Genomic DNA, 15,645 nt, shown 5'->3' with positions numbered 1-15,645 from the left:
ATAACATGTTGCATCATCCCTACCAAAAAGCCCTCAATCCAGTCACAAATTTCACTTGATACCCCGTATGATTGGACTTTTGACAATAACCATAGGTGTGGTACACTGCATGCTTTTCAGAAATCAAGAAATACTGCATCTATCTGGTTGCCTTGATCCGAAGCTTTCAGTATTTTGTGAGAAAAGTGTGAGTCGAAATTCCTGCTGGTTGGCATAGAGGGGGGCATTCTGTTCCAGATACCTCACGTTTGAGCTCAGAATATGTTCCAAGATCCTACAACAAATCGACATCAAGAATATTGGATGGTGTTTTTGTGAATCACTTCTACTACCCTTCTTGTAGATGGGTGTGACCCATGTGGTTTTCCAAGAACTGGACATGGCTTTTGTTCAAGGAATCCACAATAGATTTTAGTTAGAAGAGGGGCTAACTCAGCTGCAAGTTCAGTATAGAATCTGACAGGAATTCCATTGGGCCCTGGAGCTTGTTCAGTTTTAATGATTTCAGCTGTTTCTCAACACCGCTGACACTAATACTTATTTCATTCATCTTTTCAATGGTATGAGGATTAAATTGGGGCAATTCTCCTGGGTTTTTCTTTGTTAAGGAACATTTGAAAATGGAGTTGAGCATTGTAGCTTTTGCTCTGCTACCCTCAATTTCAGTTCCCATCTCATTCACGGAGGAGTGGAAACTAACTTTGATGTCACTAACAGCCTTTACATATGAGCAGAATTTCTTTGGGTTCTGTGAAAGATCACATGACAATATTCTGATATGGTAGTCATTGAAGGCATCATGCATTGCTCTATTTACAGCCAAATTGTGTTTCATTCAGCACCTCTCTATCTGTAGCCCTACACTTTATTTTACACCTATTGTGCAATAATCTCAGTTTCTTTAGAAGTTTCCTTACAGTGACTGTATACCACGGAGGTTCCCTCTGATTATGTACTGTTCTGCTGGCTACATATCTATCCCATGCAGGATCAGCTATTGTTTTAAACTTGAGCTATAGTTCCTCTAGATGCTTGTGCCCTGTGCTGTAAGCTTCAAGTTCCTCATTGAGGTATGACACTACTGATTTTTTTTATCTAGTTTCCTGAACATATATATCTTTCTGCTTGTTTCAATTGTTATCACAACCGCATCATGGTCACTGATGCCAGTTTTGATATGGGTGTCCTCAAAGAGGTCAGATCTATTTGTTGCCATTAGATCAAATATATTTCCATCTGAGTGTGGTTCCTAGCTACATGTTCTGGTTAATTTTCAGAGAGCAGTTAGTAAAGTTTCACAGAATGTCTTATCATGCCTATCACTAACAAAACTGTAATTTTCCCAAATAATTGTTGGATGACTAAAGCTCCACTCATGATTACAGTATGGTTGGGAACTTACATACAAGCGAAATGAGGTTTTTTCCAAAGTTTTTAGTTACATTAGGAGATGAGTCTGGTGGGTAATAGAAGGACTGAATTATCAATTTATGCTCACTTTTGATATTGAGTCTTGCCCAGATAATCTCACATACAGCTTCAATTTCTACCTCAGTGGATTTCAATTTCTTGTCTACTGCGACAAATACATTACCTCCATTTCCCATTTGTGTATTCCCCCAATATACACTTAAATTTTCCACAAAAATGTCACTGCTATCAGTTTCAGGTTTCTGTAGGAATCTGCCCCACAATTTCAAAGTTGTATTTCACAAGGGGGGTGGGGGTGGGGGGGTGGATCTTATTCTGGAACAACATGTGTGACTTTTCAGAGGTGCTGTTTGTCTAGATATTCTCATCATAAACAGTAATGTACATCACCATAGAGCTATTTTGATGGATGAATTCCTTAGAGGTCCACAAAAAAAGACTGGCAAAAGGAGTCACCTAATTTGAATCTGCAGAGCATTTTTGGAATGCAGCAAGGAGATAAGGGGATGAATTGCTGACAGTCAACTACCACCAAGAAATCTTCCAAGTCTACTCACAGCCCATTTGCTGGATAGAGACTGACCATCAACATAACTTTTGACACACTTCATAGAGAACATGCAAAGCATGTGAGACAGTTAGGAGTGATGCTACACCATAATAACTCTGTTATTGTGGCACAAATCTACTGTTGAAAAGTTTCAGAACTTTCTGAATAAAATGTTTTGGACATTGTTGTATGCCAAATGTCTTGTCATTAAGATATCCATAATTCTGTAACCCCTTCCAGCATGCTGTCCAGGAAACAAGCTTATGTTTCTTGAGTATGTTTTCTGAAGTCAGTGGAAAGTGAGGAAATGATCAAGTACTAAATTGTAATGCATCCTATATTAATTGAAATTTAAGTGCTTTGATGTTATGAAAGTAATCTTAAGTCTGATTGTGTCATGGACGCTTAAACAGCTAATGGACCAAAAGAGAGATATCCATAACTATTGAACTGTTTCGTGTGTTTTGGCGTAAGTGCACCGACTTATTTTACTCCTCTTAAGTTTCTTATGTTTTATGATACTGTACAGTATTTTGCTGACATAGTGCAGAAAATTAGACATTTGACGTTAAATAAAGAAAATGTAATTCATGATAAGGACCTTGAATTTTCTCTGACAGATTTGTTGCAAAGTTTAGTGTGACTTGAGTGGAGAATTTGTGAGACCTGCATAATAACAGAAACCAGGCCTGTCAGTCCTTATTAACTGTCAAGTAGTAGCAAAGTGAACAACATAAATCCATGTCTACTGCAGAGCTGCCTTCCTTGGAAGTATTAAATCTGAGTCAGTTGCGATGATGTGAAAGACAAGTGCCAAGAAACTAAATAATGTGCGTGATGTTGCTTTTATAAATTGGTACAGAAAGGGAAGTAACAGAATGTCTGCATGTACATTAATACAATAAATCTAGCATGAAAAAAGTAATCAGTTTCATTCAGCACACATGAACTTATTATTTTTCTTGCAATTCTTTCTGCATGATCATTCCAAGTTAGTGAAATGTCATTTGTATCAAGCACCTGAAGCCATGGTATTGCTGGACAGTGTGCCAAATAAGCCTGTAGCAAACATTGGTCACCCTCCAAATTTTCCAAATCACACATCTGTGGCTAATGTTATCCATCCTTCTCAGAATCACTTGCGCCACACCTAGACCTTAGTAACAGACATGCAGTGGGCTCCATACACTTGTGCCACTATTTGATGAATTTCTGTTCCCCCACTCCTTCTATTATTATGAAACACACAACACCCCACTGTTCTTCTGTTGAAGCCCCTGTTTCATTGTTTGCAGCATGAATGAGTGCAGCAGACAAGGTTGTCAGCTACTTTCTCTGACACCTCCCCTTTATTCTTGTTCCCCTTCATGTTCATTCATGTTCACAACGGGGAGGGGGCTCTCATCCTGGGATTTGAGTGATCTGTGTGTCCCTTTCAACCTTATGTAATACTCCGCAAGCCACCACATGATCCATGGTGCAGGGTACCTTTTACCATTACTAGTTATTTCTCTTCATATTCCACTTGTAAATGACGCAAGGGAAATATGTCTGTCTGTATGCCTTCATTTGTGCTCTAATTTCTCTTACCTTATCTTGGCAATCCTTATGGGGAAATGTATGTTGGCAGCAGTGGAATCATTCTTCAGAAAATGGCAAATGCTGGTTTTCTAAGTTCTCTCAATAGTCTTTTGCAAAAAGAACATCACCTTCGCTCTAGGAATTCCCATTCGAGTTCATGGAGCATCTTCATAATACTCGTGTGTTGACAGAGCATGCCGGTAACAAATCTAGCAGCATGCCTATAAATTGCTTCAATGTTTATTTTTAATCTAACCTTGTGGGGATCCCAAACACTGAAGCAATATTCAAGAATGGGTCACACCAGCATTGCATATGCACTCTGCTTGACATGTGAGTTACTCTTGTGTAAGATTCTACAAGTAAACTGAAAATGACTACTTGCCTTTTCTACTACCCACCTTACATGCTCACTGTGTATCATATTGCTTTTTGCAACACTAGATTTTTAGGTGATATGACTGTCAAGCAGCATACCACTGATACTGTATTCAAACAGTACTGGATTACTTTTACTAGTCGTCTGCATTAACTCACATTTTTATACAATTGGGGCAAGCTGCCATTCATCTCCCCAATTAGAAATTCTATCCAAGCCATCTGTATCCTCTTACAGTCACCAGAAAACACACAACAGTGTCATCAGAAAACAGTTGCAGATTGCCACTCACCCTGTTTATCAGATTATTTATGTATATAGAAACAAGAGCAGACCTCACGTTCTGTGGGGCACTATTGATAACACGCCTGTTTCTGATGAACATTCATTGTCAAGGACAACAAACTGGGTTCTATTATTTAAGGAGTTGTTGAGCCAATCATATATGTGGAAACCTTATTTCATATGCTCGCACCCTTGTTACCAATCTAGTGTGGCATTGTGTTCAAATGCATTTCAAAAATCTAGGAATATGAAATCTGCCTGTTTCCCTTCATCCATGGTTCACAGGATATTGTGTAAGAAAAGGCAAGCTGAGTTTTACACGTGTGATGCTTTCTAAATCAGAATATGTTCATGAGTTCCACAGCAGTTCGACGTTAAGAATACTTGCCTGTAGTATAAAAGATACCAATCATTTCCTCCATGGACTCTCCACACTTCCTGTTCCTTTACCGCATGGTGCCCTGCTCATCACTGTTTATACCACCTCCCTAATGCTCATTGCCTAGCTGCTATTGAACACTACCTGATCCAAGGCATGAAGTATTCCCAACCTACAACCTCATTCATTGTCACCATGACCAGCTACATCTTCACTGAGAATTACTTCTCCTTAGAAGATATCACTTAAAACAAATCTGCAGTACGGCACTGGACACCTGCATAACACTATTTTCTGCCAACGTATTCGTGGGCCATCAAGAGGAATTCTTCCTAACAACCCAGAATCCCAAACTCCTCACCTGGTTCCAATGCACTGATGACATCTTCATGATCTGGATTGAGGGCAAGGACACCCTATCCACATTCCTCCAGAACTTCAACACCTTCTGCTTCATTTGCTTCAGCTGGTTGTCAACCCAACAAGCCACCTTCCCCGCTTCCCCGAAGTTTAAGTTTGATCTCCACCTCAGAGATTTCTACATCAGTACCTCCGTCCATATCGAACCTACCAGCCACCAGCAATACCTCCACTTCAACAGCTGCCATCCATTTGACGCCAAGAAGCGCCCCCCCCCTCCCCCCCATACAAGCCGCGCCACCCATGGCCGTCACATCTGGAGTGACGAGCAGTCCCTCTTGAAATATACCAAGGGTCTCATTGAGGCCTAAACAGACTGTAATTACCCTTACAACCTTGTACAGAAACAGATCTCCCATGCATTATCTCTCCATTCACCCACCACCTCCCAAAGTCTCACCATGTGATCACAAAAGAGCATTCTCCTCATGACTCATTACCAACCAGACCTGGAGCATCAGAATCGCATTCTCCGCCAGAGTTTTGACTATCTCTCATCATGCCCTGAAATGAGTAATGTCCTACTCACTTTCATCCTCATCGCTTCCACCGAAGCTGAACGGTATCTTCATCCATCCTTGCACAACCTCTGCTCCCAAACCCTTGTCTCATGGCTCATATCCCTGTAATAGACTGTCCCATACATCCTCCCATCACAATCTACTCCAGCCCAATCATAAGCATCACCTGTCCATCAAATGCTGCACTACCTGCGAAACCAGCTAAGTTGCAACCACTGTACTTTATTCTATACGAGTATGACAACCAACAAGCTGTCTGATCGAATGAATGGCCACTGACATAGAGTGTCCAAGAAACAGCTGGACCACCCAGTTGCTGAGCATGTTGGCCAACACAACATTCTTCATTTTAATGACTGCTTCACAGCCTGTGCCACCTGGATCCTTCCTACCAACACCACCTTTTTTGAACTGCACTGGTGGGAACTCTCTTTGCAATATATTCTTCATTCCAAACTCTCCTGGCCTCAATCTTCGTTAGTCATTGTTCTTTACCCACCTATCCCCTTCCCTGTTCCCACTCCAGCACTACGCAACCTTCTGTTCCACATATGCACCCATAGTCCTTTTACTTCTCTCCTTTTCTGCCCCCCCCCCCCCTTCCATCTATCCTCCCGACTGCACCTAGCTGCCCTACACTCTCTCCACCTCACCCCTGTAAGACAGCACAGACAGCAGTTTACCGTTCCCCACTGGTACCCATGCACTCCCTCCTCCTTTGCATGTGAGCTGTATTTGCATGTATGTGTGTGTATGTTGTTTATTTCAGAAGAAGGTCTTCTGGCCAAAACCTAATGTGTTTATTAGTCATTTTCTTGTGCCTGTCTGCTACTCAACACCTCTGCTATGTGGTGAGTAGCAATCTATCTTGTTTCATAATATTGTCGTCATTCCATTCCGGATTTTCCATTGTGCGGTCTATGATTTTGTATGTCACTTATTTTATGCTTTTATGTACAGTAGTCATTTGCATATTTTTTCAGTCATTTAGGACTTTTCAGTGGATGAGAGATTAGAGGTAAATGCTAATTAAGTAAGGGGACAGTACCATAGAGCAATGTCTGTATAAACAAACTGGGATTCCAACTGGACCATGTGACTTACTTGTTTTCAATTCTTTCAGTTACTTCTCTATACCACAGATGCCTATTACTATGTCCTCCTTATGGGAGTCTGTGTAAAGGTCAAACGATGGCACGTCTCTTCGATCCTCCTGCCAGACTGACACCTGAATGGTTGATGAATGACTAGACAGAAGCTCACGATTGACTTAATGATTTCGCTTAGAACCAGAATTTTCTTGATTTCTTGGCAAGATCTTTCGCTATGTTATGACAATGGAAGCTTTTTACTTCACACATCAATCTTTTTATATACACATGAATTTCTATTAACTTTTTCCTCATGATATTTCTGCATTATTTATTGAGCCCAGAGTTCAATGGTCTCTGCTTTCTCAGCTTTTTTATTCCACCCCACAGTGCAGGTCCAGAAATCTGCATCCAATACCATCCTACCCTATTCTTCTTTCATCCCTGAGGAATGGCCGGCCGAAGTGGCCGTGCGGTTAAAGGCGCTGCAGTCTGGAACCGCAAGACCGCTACGGTCGCAGGTTCGAATCCTGCCTCGGGCATGGATGTTTGTGATGTCCTTAGGTTAGTTAGGTTTAACTAGTTCTAAGTTCTAGGGGACTAATAACCTCAGCAGTTGAGTCCCATAGTGCTCAGGGCCAGCCTGAGGAATGAACTAATAGTTCAAAAGGTAGGATAGTTTCATGACTTTTAATGTGTGCTTATTAGTGACAGTAAAAATGTCACCTGCCGGCCGAAGTGGCCGTGCGGTTAAAGGCGCTGCAGTCTGGAACCGCAAGACCGCTACGGTCGCAGGTTCGAATCCTGCCTCGGGCATGGATGTTTGTGATGTCCTTAGGTTAGTTAGGTTTAACTAGTTCTAAGTTCTAGGGGACTAATGACCTCAGCAGTTGAGTCCCACAGTGCTCAGAGCCATTTGAACCATTTTTGAAAATGTCACCTCCTGATTGTAAGTATTGGGCAGTAACTCTGTTTCATTACTTTGTTTCTTTCACTCATTTAACTAAGTAAAAAAAGAGAGAAGAAAAGAAAAATGTTGGAATGTGTGAAGATTACTAGGAAACTTCTAACTAAATGCATAGTACATTAGCACATTATAGATATCCCCACAATGAAAGGAATTTAATAATTAATAAATATTTACAAAATTTAAAATTAAATGTTTACTTTTATTATTGGCAGTGAAGAAAATCTCAATGTAGTAGTATAGTTCTGCTTCATATTTTTGTTAGGTTCTGTAAGTGACTGTTTATAGTGAATGCATTTTCTATCAGCTAGACTTGTCACAGATATAGGTCTATGAACGAAATTTGTTTTTCATTGTTCATTTTTACTCGCCCTTTTTCAAAATATTTATAACAAATGTATACCCAAGTTTAATTTACTTCTTGCAATATTGCAATTTTATTAAGATAATTAACCTCCTTTAACACTAAAGAAAAGAAGAGGAATGAATAAAATAGTATTTTTGTCCTCATAAGAGTGCATATGGTATTGTTGAGACAGCTGTAGAGAAATTTTATATAATAGAAGTGCTTCACTACTTGAATTTGTAATGGAAGTAAATATTAAGCCACTAATAGCGGCAGCATGAAAAGGATAGATGGCTACTCACCATGTAGAGGGGGCACTGAATCACAGACAGGCACAGTGATCGGTTTTTGACACATTTAAGCTTTCGATTAAAAGGCATTCTTCTGAAAGGGGCAACAAATTCACCTGATGGGGGCAGTAATCAGTTGTAGGTGGTGGTGATAAGGAAGAGGCATGGGGTGGGGAGAGGGAAGATAGCATGACAGGTGGGGGAAGGTGTAGTGCTGCTTTTAGGAGAGTGCAGGGATGTGGCAGGGACAGATGCATTTGGTATATTTCAGTAGGGGATTGGAAAAGGAGAGAAGTAGAGGAGGAGGAAAAGATTAGTGGGTGTGTTGGTGGAATAAATGCTGTTTTATGCTGGAGTGGGAACAAGGAATAGGAGAGATAAGTGGAGGGCAGGGGCTAATGAAGGTTGAGTCCGGGAGGGGGCTTATAGGAATGTAAGGTATTTGGAAGAAGAGTACCCATATACAGTTTAGAAAAGTTGGTGTTGGCAGGAAGGATCCAGATGTCACAGGTTGTGAAGCAGTCATTGAAGTGAAGCACATTCTGTTGGGCAGAATGTTAAGCAACTGGGTGCCCAGCTTTCTCCTGCGCACAATTTGTCGTTGACCATTCATCATTCATGCAAATAGGCAGCTTGTTAGTTATGAAGCCCACGCAGAAAGCATCACAGTAGTTGTTGATTAGTGTGTAGATCACGTGGCTGCTTTCACAGGTAGCCCTGACTTTGATGGGATGGGAAATGCCTGTGACTGGACTGGAGTAGGTGGTTGTGGGAGGATGTATGGGACAGGTTTTGGCAATAGGCCTCTTGCAGGGATATGAGCCATGAGGTAAGGAGATGGGAGCAGAGAGTGTATGGATGGACAGGTGATAGGTATACTGGACAGTGGAATACCACTGTGAGAGGGGTGGTAAGGAAACTGGGATGGATTTTCCTTGTTTTAGGGCATGATGAGAGGTAATTGAAATCTTGGCTGAGAACGTGATTCAGTTGCTCCAGTTCTGGGTTGTAGTAAGTCAGGAGGGCAACACTCCTCTGTGGATGGATGGTGGGTCTTTGGGAGGTGGTGGGTGACTGGAGAGATAAGGCATGGGAGATCTGTTTCTGTACAATGTTGGGAGGGTAATTGTGGTCTACAAAGGCCTCAGTGAGACCCTTGGTATATTTCAAGAGGGACTGCTCGTCACAACAGATGTGATGGCCACAGCTGGGTAGATTGTATGGGAGGGACTTCTAGGTATTGAATGGGTGGCATCTGTTGAAGTGGATGTGTTGCTGGTTGTTGGAAGGTATGATAAGGATGGAGATAATGAGGTGGAGCTCGAACATCAAGGAAGGTGGCTTGCTGGGTTGAGGAGGACCAGGTGAAGCGAATGACAGGGAAGGTGTTGAAGTTCTGGAGGAATGTGGGCAGGGTATCCTCACTGCTGCTGCTGCTTTCTACATAGGCATGACTACTGACAGGCTGTGTGTCTGCATGAATGGCTGCCAACAAACTGTGGTCAGGAGACAGTTGGACCACCCAGTTGCTGAACATGCTGCACAACAAAATATGCTTCACTTAAATTCGTGCCTCACAGCCTACACCATTTGGATCCTCCCTACCAACACCAGCTTCTCTGAACTGCTCAGATGGGAACCCTCCTTGGAATGTATCCTATGTTCCCTTAACCTCCTTAGCCTCAACCATCACTAGTTCTAGTCCACCTCTCTATCCCCTTCCCTGCTCCCATTCCATCACTACACAGCCTACTATTCTGCCAATACACCCACTAATCTTTTCCCTCTTCTCTACTTCTTTCCTTTGCTGCTGCCCCTCACCCCAAAAAATCTCCCATAAGCAGCACTATACCTTCTCCCACCCCTACCCTGTTATGCCTCCCAACACGTCTCCTCCTGACTCCCACCACCTATGCCAGACTGCTGCTCCTGTCAGGTGCATGTGATGTGCTCATAGTAGTTGTGTGTGTGTGTGGGGGGGGATTTGAAGAACGCCTTGTGGCCGAAAGCTTAAATGTATAGCAGTTTTATCATTGTCCCTGCCAGTGACTCAGTCTCCTCTATATGCTAAGTAGTAATCTATCATTTTCATAATACCATTATTATTCTATCCTAGATTTTCCATTGTTACAGATAGACAACAGTTTTTTTTTGAAGTAGCAGCTTTCTAACTAATTTACTCAATAAAATTTAGTGTAATGATAGTTTATTGTTAGTGTATTAGACAGATTAAGTTTATATGATGTCTTTGACTCTTGTTAACGTATATCTGAACTTGTGCCACATCTCAGAAGTTTCTCCTTCTTTGTGGGATCCACAGATCATGAAGGAATAAATAATTTCATATGCCGGACTTATCTATTATTCCTCTAACATTCACTTAGGAATATTTTGGTGTGTTCCACTGAGCATGAAGAATAGTCACAACCACACTTATCTTAGTATTAACAGTCAATAATCTTAACCACACATTCTGTAGCACCCTTCATTAATTCTATTTACAGTGACCAAGTGGAACGTGTTGTCATATTCTCCCAGTATCCACAATACAGCTGTGCTACAACAGGCTCCAGCTTCAATGCCATTTACAAATACTTTAAAGGAAGGTAAGTTTTACTTTTCTCACGTTTGTCAATGGAAATACATTACTTCTCATTACACCATTGGTAATTAGTGTGTGCATTAAATGCAGTGTTTCACTGCATGGACTATAAGAAAGATAAGAAGATTTTTAACAAAATAAGAGACACTCTCACTGTCTTGTTGCTCTCCACTCTTTTTAACTCAGTGTGGACCAAGCAGCAAGACAGTACAGTCATAGATAAGATTTTTGCATTATTTAAGAAGAAAAATGCCGACAAATTTCCGAATTTAAATAGTTTCATTGTGGTTACATTCATGTATAGGTAATGAAACACTGTGGATGTTAAGTAATAAATGAAGCATATGTGCTTTATAATCAGTGGAGGAGAAAGGGAGCAGTGAAATCTTCCTCATGACATAGAGTTCTAGCTAACCTTCTCCTTTTATGGAGGATTTGAGAAAAATTCTGAATGAAAAATTTCTAGAGATCAAACATTTCATTTCAAAGTTTGCACACATTTGTCTTGAGATTACAAGGCCTATTCATGATATAAACAGTCACACTGTTTTTAAAAAATGAGCTAAATAAGTAGTTTTAGTTTTGAGAGATAACAACACAGGCTGAGGAGTATAGAAAAAAATGAAGCGATCATGTCACAAGAATGAAAGAAGGTAACTACCCAACATAATGAAGAACTATTGGCCAAAAGCAAAGAGATCATTAGATAGACCAAGAAAGGGGTGGAGGCACCAGAAATGAAGATGTTTGCTTGCAATCTCTGTGTATAAATGGAAATGTCCTGACTGATTCACTAGACTCATCATCACCCAGCCCAAACTGCAAAAGACAGAAAATTGAAAGTTGAAGAGGATGTTGGTCTTACACTATAACATCAATAAAGAAGGGATTTTTCAGAATTCCATTCCTAAGGGGGTGAAATATGGGGCGGAAGGTTTTTTTGAAAATATGTCACAAGTAAGACAATTTTGAAGTTAGAACTATGAAGGTTGGCATTTGGTTTCTTGGTAAGGAATAAAAAAAGAGATGTGTTTCAGAATTTTTGGAAATTCAACCCCCTAAGGGGTAAAATAGTAAAGAAAGCTTTTTTAAAAAATAAATCATTATTAAAGAACTAGTGCAACTATGAAAATTGGTATTTGATTTATCAGTTACAAATTTTTAAAAGAAGGTGTTTCAGTACTTTTGGAAATTCAATCAGTAAGGGGCTGAAAAATGGAATAAACGCTTTATGAAAATATTTCATGAAAAAATTTTTAAAGCTAAATACATAAACTTTTGTATTTGGCTTCTCTGTCAGAATTGTAAAAAACATCTCTTTCAGTGTTTTGGAATTCAACCCTTAAGGAGGTGAAAAAGGACATGAAAAGTTTTATGCAAATATTTCATTATGAAAGCATTTTTGAAGCTATAGCTATGAAAATTTGTATTTGGCTTCTCAGTTAGAAATAAATCCTCTCCCTTAAAACCTACATCCTTTCGTCTTTCGTCTTTCCCTCTTTCCTGATGAGGCAACAGTTTGTTGCGAAAGCTTGAATTTTGTATGTATGTTTGTGTTTGTTTGTGTGTCTATCGACCTGCCAGCACTTTCGTTTGGTAATTCACATCATCTTTGTTTTTAGATATATTTTTCTTCCCACATGGAACACCTTAGCCAGCTTCATCCTGACCCACAACTTCTTCACTTTTGAAGACCAGACATACCAACAATTAAAGGGAACAGCCATGGGTACCAGGATGGCCCCCTCGTACGCCAACCTATTCATGGGTCGCTTAGAGGAAACCTTCTTGGTTACCCAGGCCTGCCAACCCAAAGTTTGGTACAGATTTATTGATGACATCTTCATGATCTGGACTCACAGTGAAGAAGAACTCCAGAATTTCCTCTCCAACCTCAACTCCTTTGGTTCCATCAGATTCACCTGGTCCTACTCCAAATCCCATGCCACTTTCCTTGATGTTGACCTCCACCTGTCCAATGGCCAGCTTCACACGTCCGTCCACATCAAACCCACCAACAAGCAACAGTACCTGCATTATGACAGCTGCCACCCATTCCACATCAAACGGTCCCTTCCCTACAGCCTAGGTCTTCGTGGCAAACGAATCTGCTCCTGTCCGGAATCCCTGAAGCATTACACCAACAACCTGACAACAGCTTTCGCATCCCGCAACTACCCTCCCGACCTGGTACAGAAGCAAATAACCAGAGCCACGTCCTCATCCTCTCAAACCCAGAACCTCCCACAGAAGAACCACAAAAGTGCCCCACTTGTGACAGGATACTTTCCGGGACTGGATCAGATTCTGAATGTGGCTCTCCAGCAGGGATAAGACTTCCTCAAATCCTGCCCTGAAATGAGATCCATCCTTCATGAAATCCTCCCCACTCCACCAAGAGTGTCTTTCCGCCGTCCACCTAACCTTCGTAACCTGTTAGTTCATCCCTATGAAATCCCCAAACCACCTTCCCTACCCTCTGGCTCCTACCCTTGTAACCGCCCCGGTGTAAAACCTGTCCCATGCACCCTCCCACCACCACCTACTCCAGTCCTGTAACCCGGAAGGTGTACACGATCAAAGGCAGAGCCACGTGTGAAAGCACCCACGTGATTTACCAACTGACCTGCCTACACTGTGATGCATTCTATGTGGAAATGACCAGCAACAAACTGTCCATTCGCATGAATGGACACAGGCAGACAGTGTGTGTTGGTAATGAGGATCACCCTGTGGCTAAACATGCCTTGGTGCACGGCCAGCACATCTTGGCACAGTGTTACACCGTCCGGGTTATCTGGATACTTCCCACTAACACCAACCTATCCGAACTCCGGAGATTGGAACTTGCTCTTCAATATATCCTCTCTTCCCGTTATCCACCAGGCCTCAATCTCCGCTAATTTCAAGTTGCTGCCACTCATACCTCACCTGTCATTCAACAACATCTTTGCCTCTGCACTTCTGCCTCGACTGACATCTCTGCCCAAACTCTTTGTCTTTAAATATGTCTGCTTGTGTCTGTATATGTGTGGATGGATATGTGTGTGTGTGTGCGAGTGTATACCCGTCCTTTTTTCCCCCTAAGGTAAGTCTTTCCGCTCCCGGAATTGGAATGACTCCTTACCCTCTCCCTTAAAACCCACATCCTTTCGTCTTTCCCTCTCCTTCCCCTCTTTCCTGATGAGGCAACAGTTTGTTGCGAAAGCTTGAATTTTGTGTGTATGTTTGTGTGTCTGTCGACCTGCCAGCACTTTCATTTGGTAAGTCACATCATCTTTGTTTTTAGATATATTTTTCCTACGTGGAATGTCTGTATGTGTGGATGGATATGTGTGTGTGTGCCAGTGTATACCTGTCCTTTTTTCCTCCTTTTTTCCTTTTTTCCCCCTAAGGTAAGTCTTTCCGCTCCTGGGATTGGAATGACTCCTTACCCTCTCCCTTAAAACCCACATCCTTTCGTCTTTCCCTCTCCTTCCCTCTTTCCTGATGAGGCAACAGTTTGTTGCGAAAGCTTGAATTTTGTGTGTATATTTGTGTTTGTTTGTGTGTCTATCGACCTGCCAGTGCTTTTGTTTGGTAAGTCTCATCATCTTTCTTTTTATATATATATATATATATATATATATATATATATATAGGGGAACATTCCACGTGGGACAAATACAGGGTGATTCAAAAAGAATACCATAACTTTAGGAATTTAAAACTCTGCAATGACAAAAGGCAGAGCTAAGCACTATCTGTCGGCGAATTAAGGGAGCTATAAATTTTCATTTAGTTGTACATTTGTTCGCTTGAGGCGCTGTTGACTAGGCGTCAGCGTCAGTTGATGCTAAGATGGCGACCGCTCAACAGAAAGCTTTTTGTGTTATTGAGTACGGCAGAAGTGAATCGACGACAGGTGTTCAGCGTGCATTTCGAACGAAGTATGGTGTTAAACCTCCTGATAGGTGGTGTACTAAACGTTGCTATAAACAGTTTACAGAGAATGGGTGTTTGTGCAAAGGGAAAAGTTCTGGACGGCCGAGAACGAGTGATGAAAATGTAGCACGCATCCAGCAAGCATTTGTTCGCAGCCCAGGAAAATCAACTCGCAGAGCTAGCAGAGAGCTGCAAATTCCACAATCAACTGTATGTAGAGTCCTACGAAAAAGGTTAGTTATGAAACCTTATCGTCTGAAATTGGTTCAAGCACTGTCTGCAGCTGATAAGATTAAAAGAATCGATTTCTGTGATTTTATCCTTGCTCAAATGGAAACAGATGAATCTTTCGTTTCAAAGATTGTGTTTAGTGATAAAGAAACTTTCCACACTAACGGGAAAGTCAACCGTCACAATGTCTGTATATGGGGCACTGAGAATCCGCGGGATTCAACTCAGTATGAACGTGACTCGCCTAAGGTGAACGTTTTCTGTGCCATTTCAGCCGATAAAGTTTTTGGTCCCTTTCTCTTTGAAGGTGCTACTGTAACTGGACTACAGTATCTGGAATTGTTAGAGAATTGGCTGTTCCCTCAGCTCGAACAAGAAGCACAACAATTCATATTTCAGCAGGATGGAGCGCCACCACATTGGCACTTATCTGTCCATAACTACCTGAACGTCAACTACCCGAGGCGATGGATCGGCCGCCAGGCAGCCCGTGACAGAGCACTTCATCACTGGCCTCCAAGAAGCCCTGATCTTACCCCCTGTGATTTTTTCTTATTGCGGTATGTTAAGGGTATGGTGTTTCGGCCACCTCTCCCAGCCATCATTGATGATTTGAAACGAGAAATAACAGCAGCTATCCAAACTGTT

The 15,645-nt window shown here is 41.6% G+C and overlaps 1 protein-coding gene across 1 annotated transcript in view; it reads left to right on the top strand.

The window, feature by feature from the left end:
- LOC126260060 (ferrochelatase, mitochondrial) overlaps positions 1 to 15,645 on the top strand; it is a 63,113-nt gene that overhangs the window by 19,835 nt on the left and 27,633 nt on the right. The window contains exon 5 of the mRNA XM_049957251.1: positions 10,745 to 10,846. Coding sequence (XP_049813208.1) covers positions 10,745 to 10,846 — 102 coding nt within the window. The remainder of the gene's footprint in view (positions 1 to 10,744; positions 10,847 to 15,645) is intronic.

Source organism: Schistocerca nitens, chromosome 5 (genome assembly GCF_023898315.1).
Source record: "Schistocerca nitens isolate TAMUIC-IGC-003100 chromosome 5, iqSchNite1.1, whole genome shotgun sequence".
NCBI classification, from domain to species: Eukaryota; Metazoa; Arthropoda; class Insecta; order Orthoptera; family Acrididae; genus Schistocerca; species Schistocerca nitens.
The sequence above is the reverse complement of the archived record's forward strand: the minus strand, read 5'-3'. Positions and strand labels throughout refer to the sequence as shown.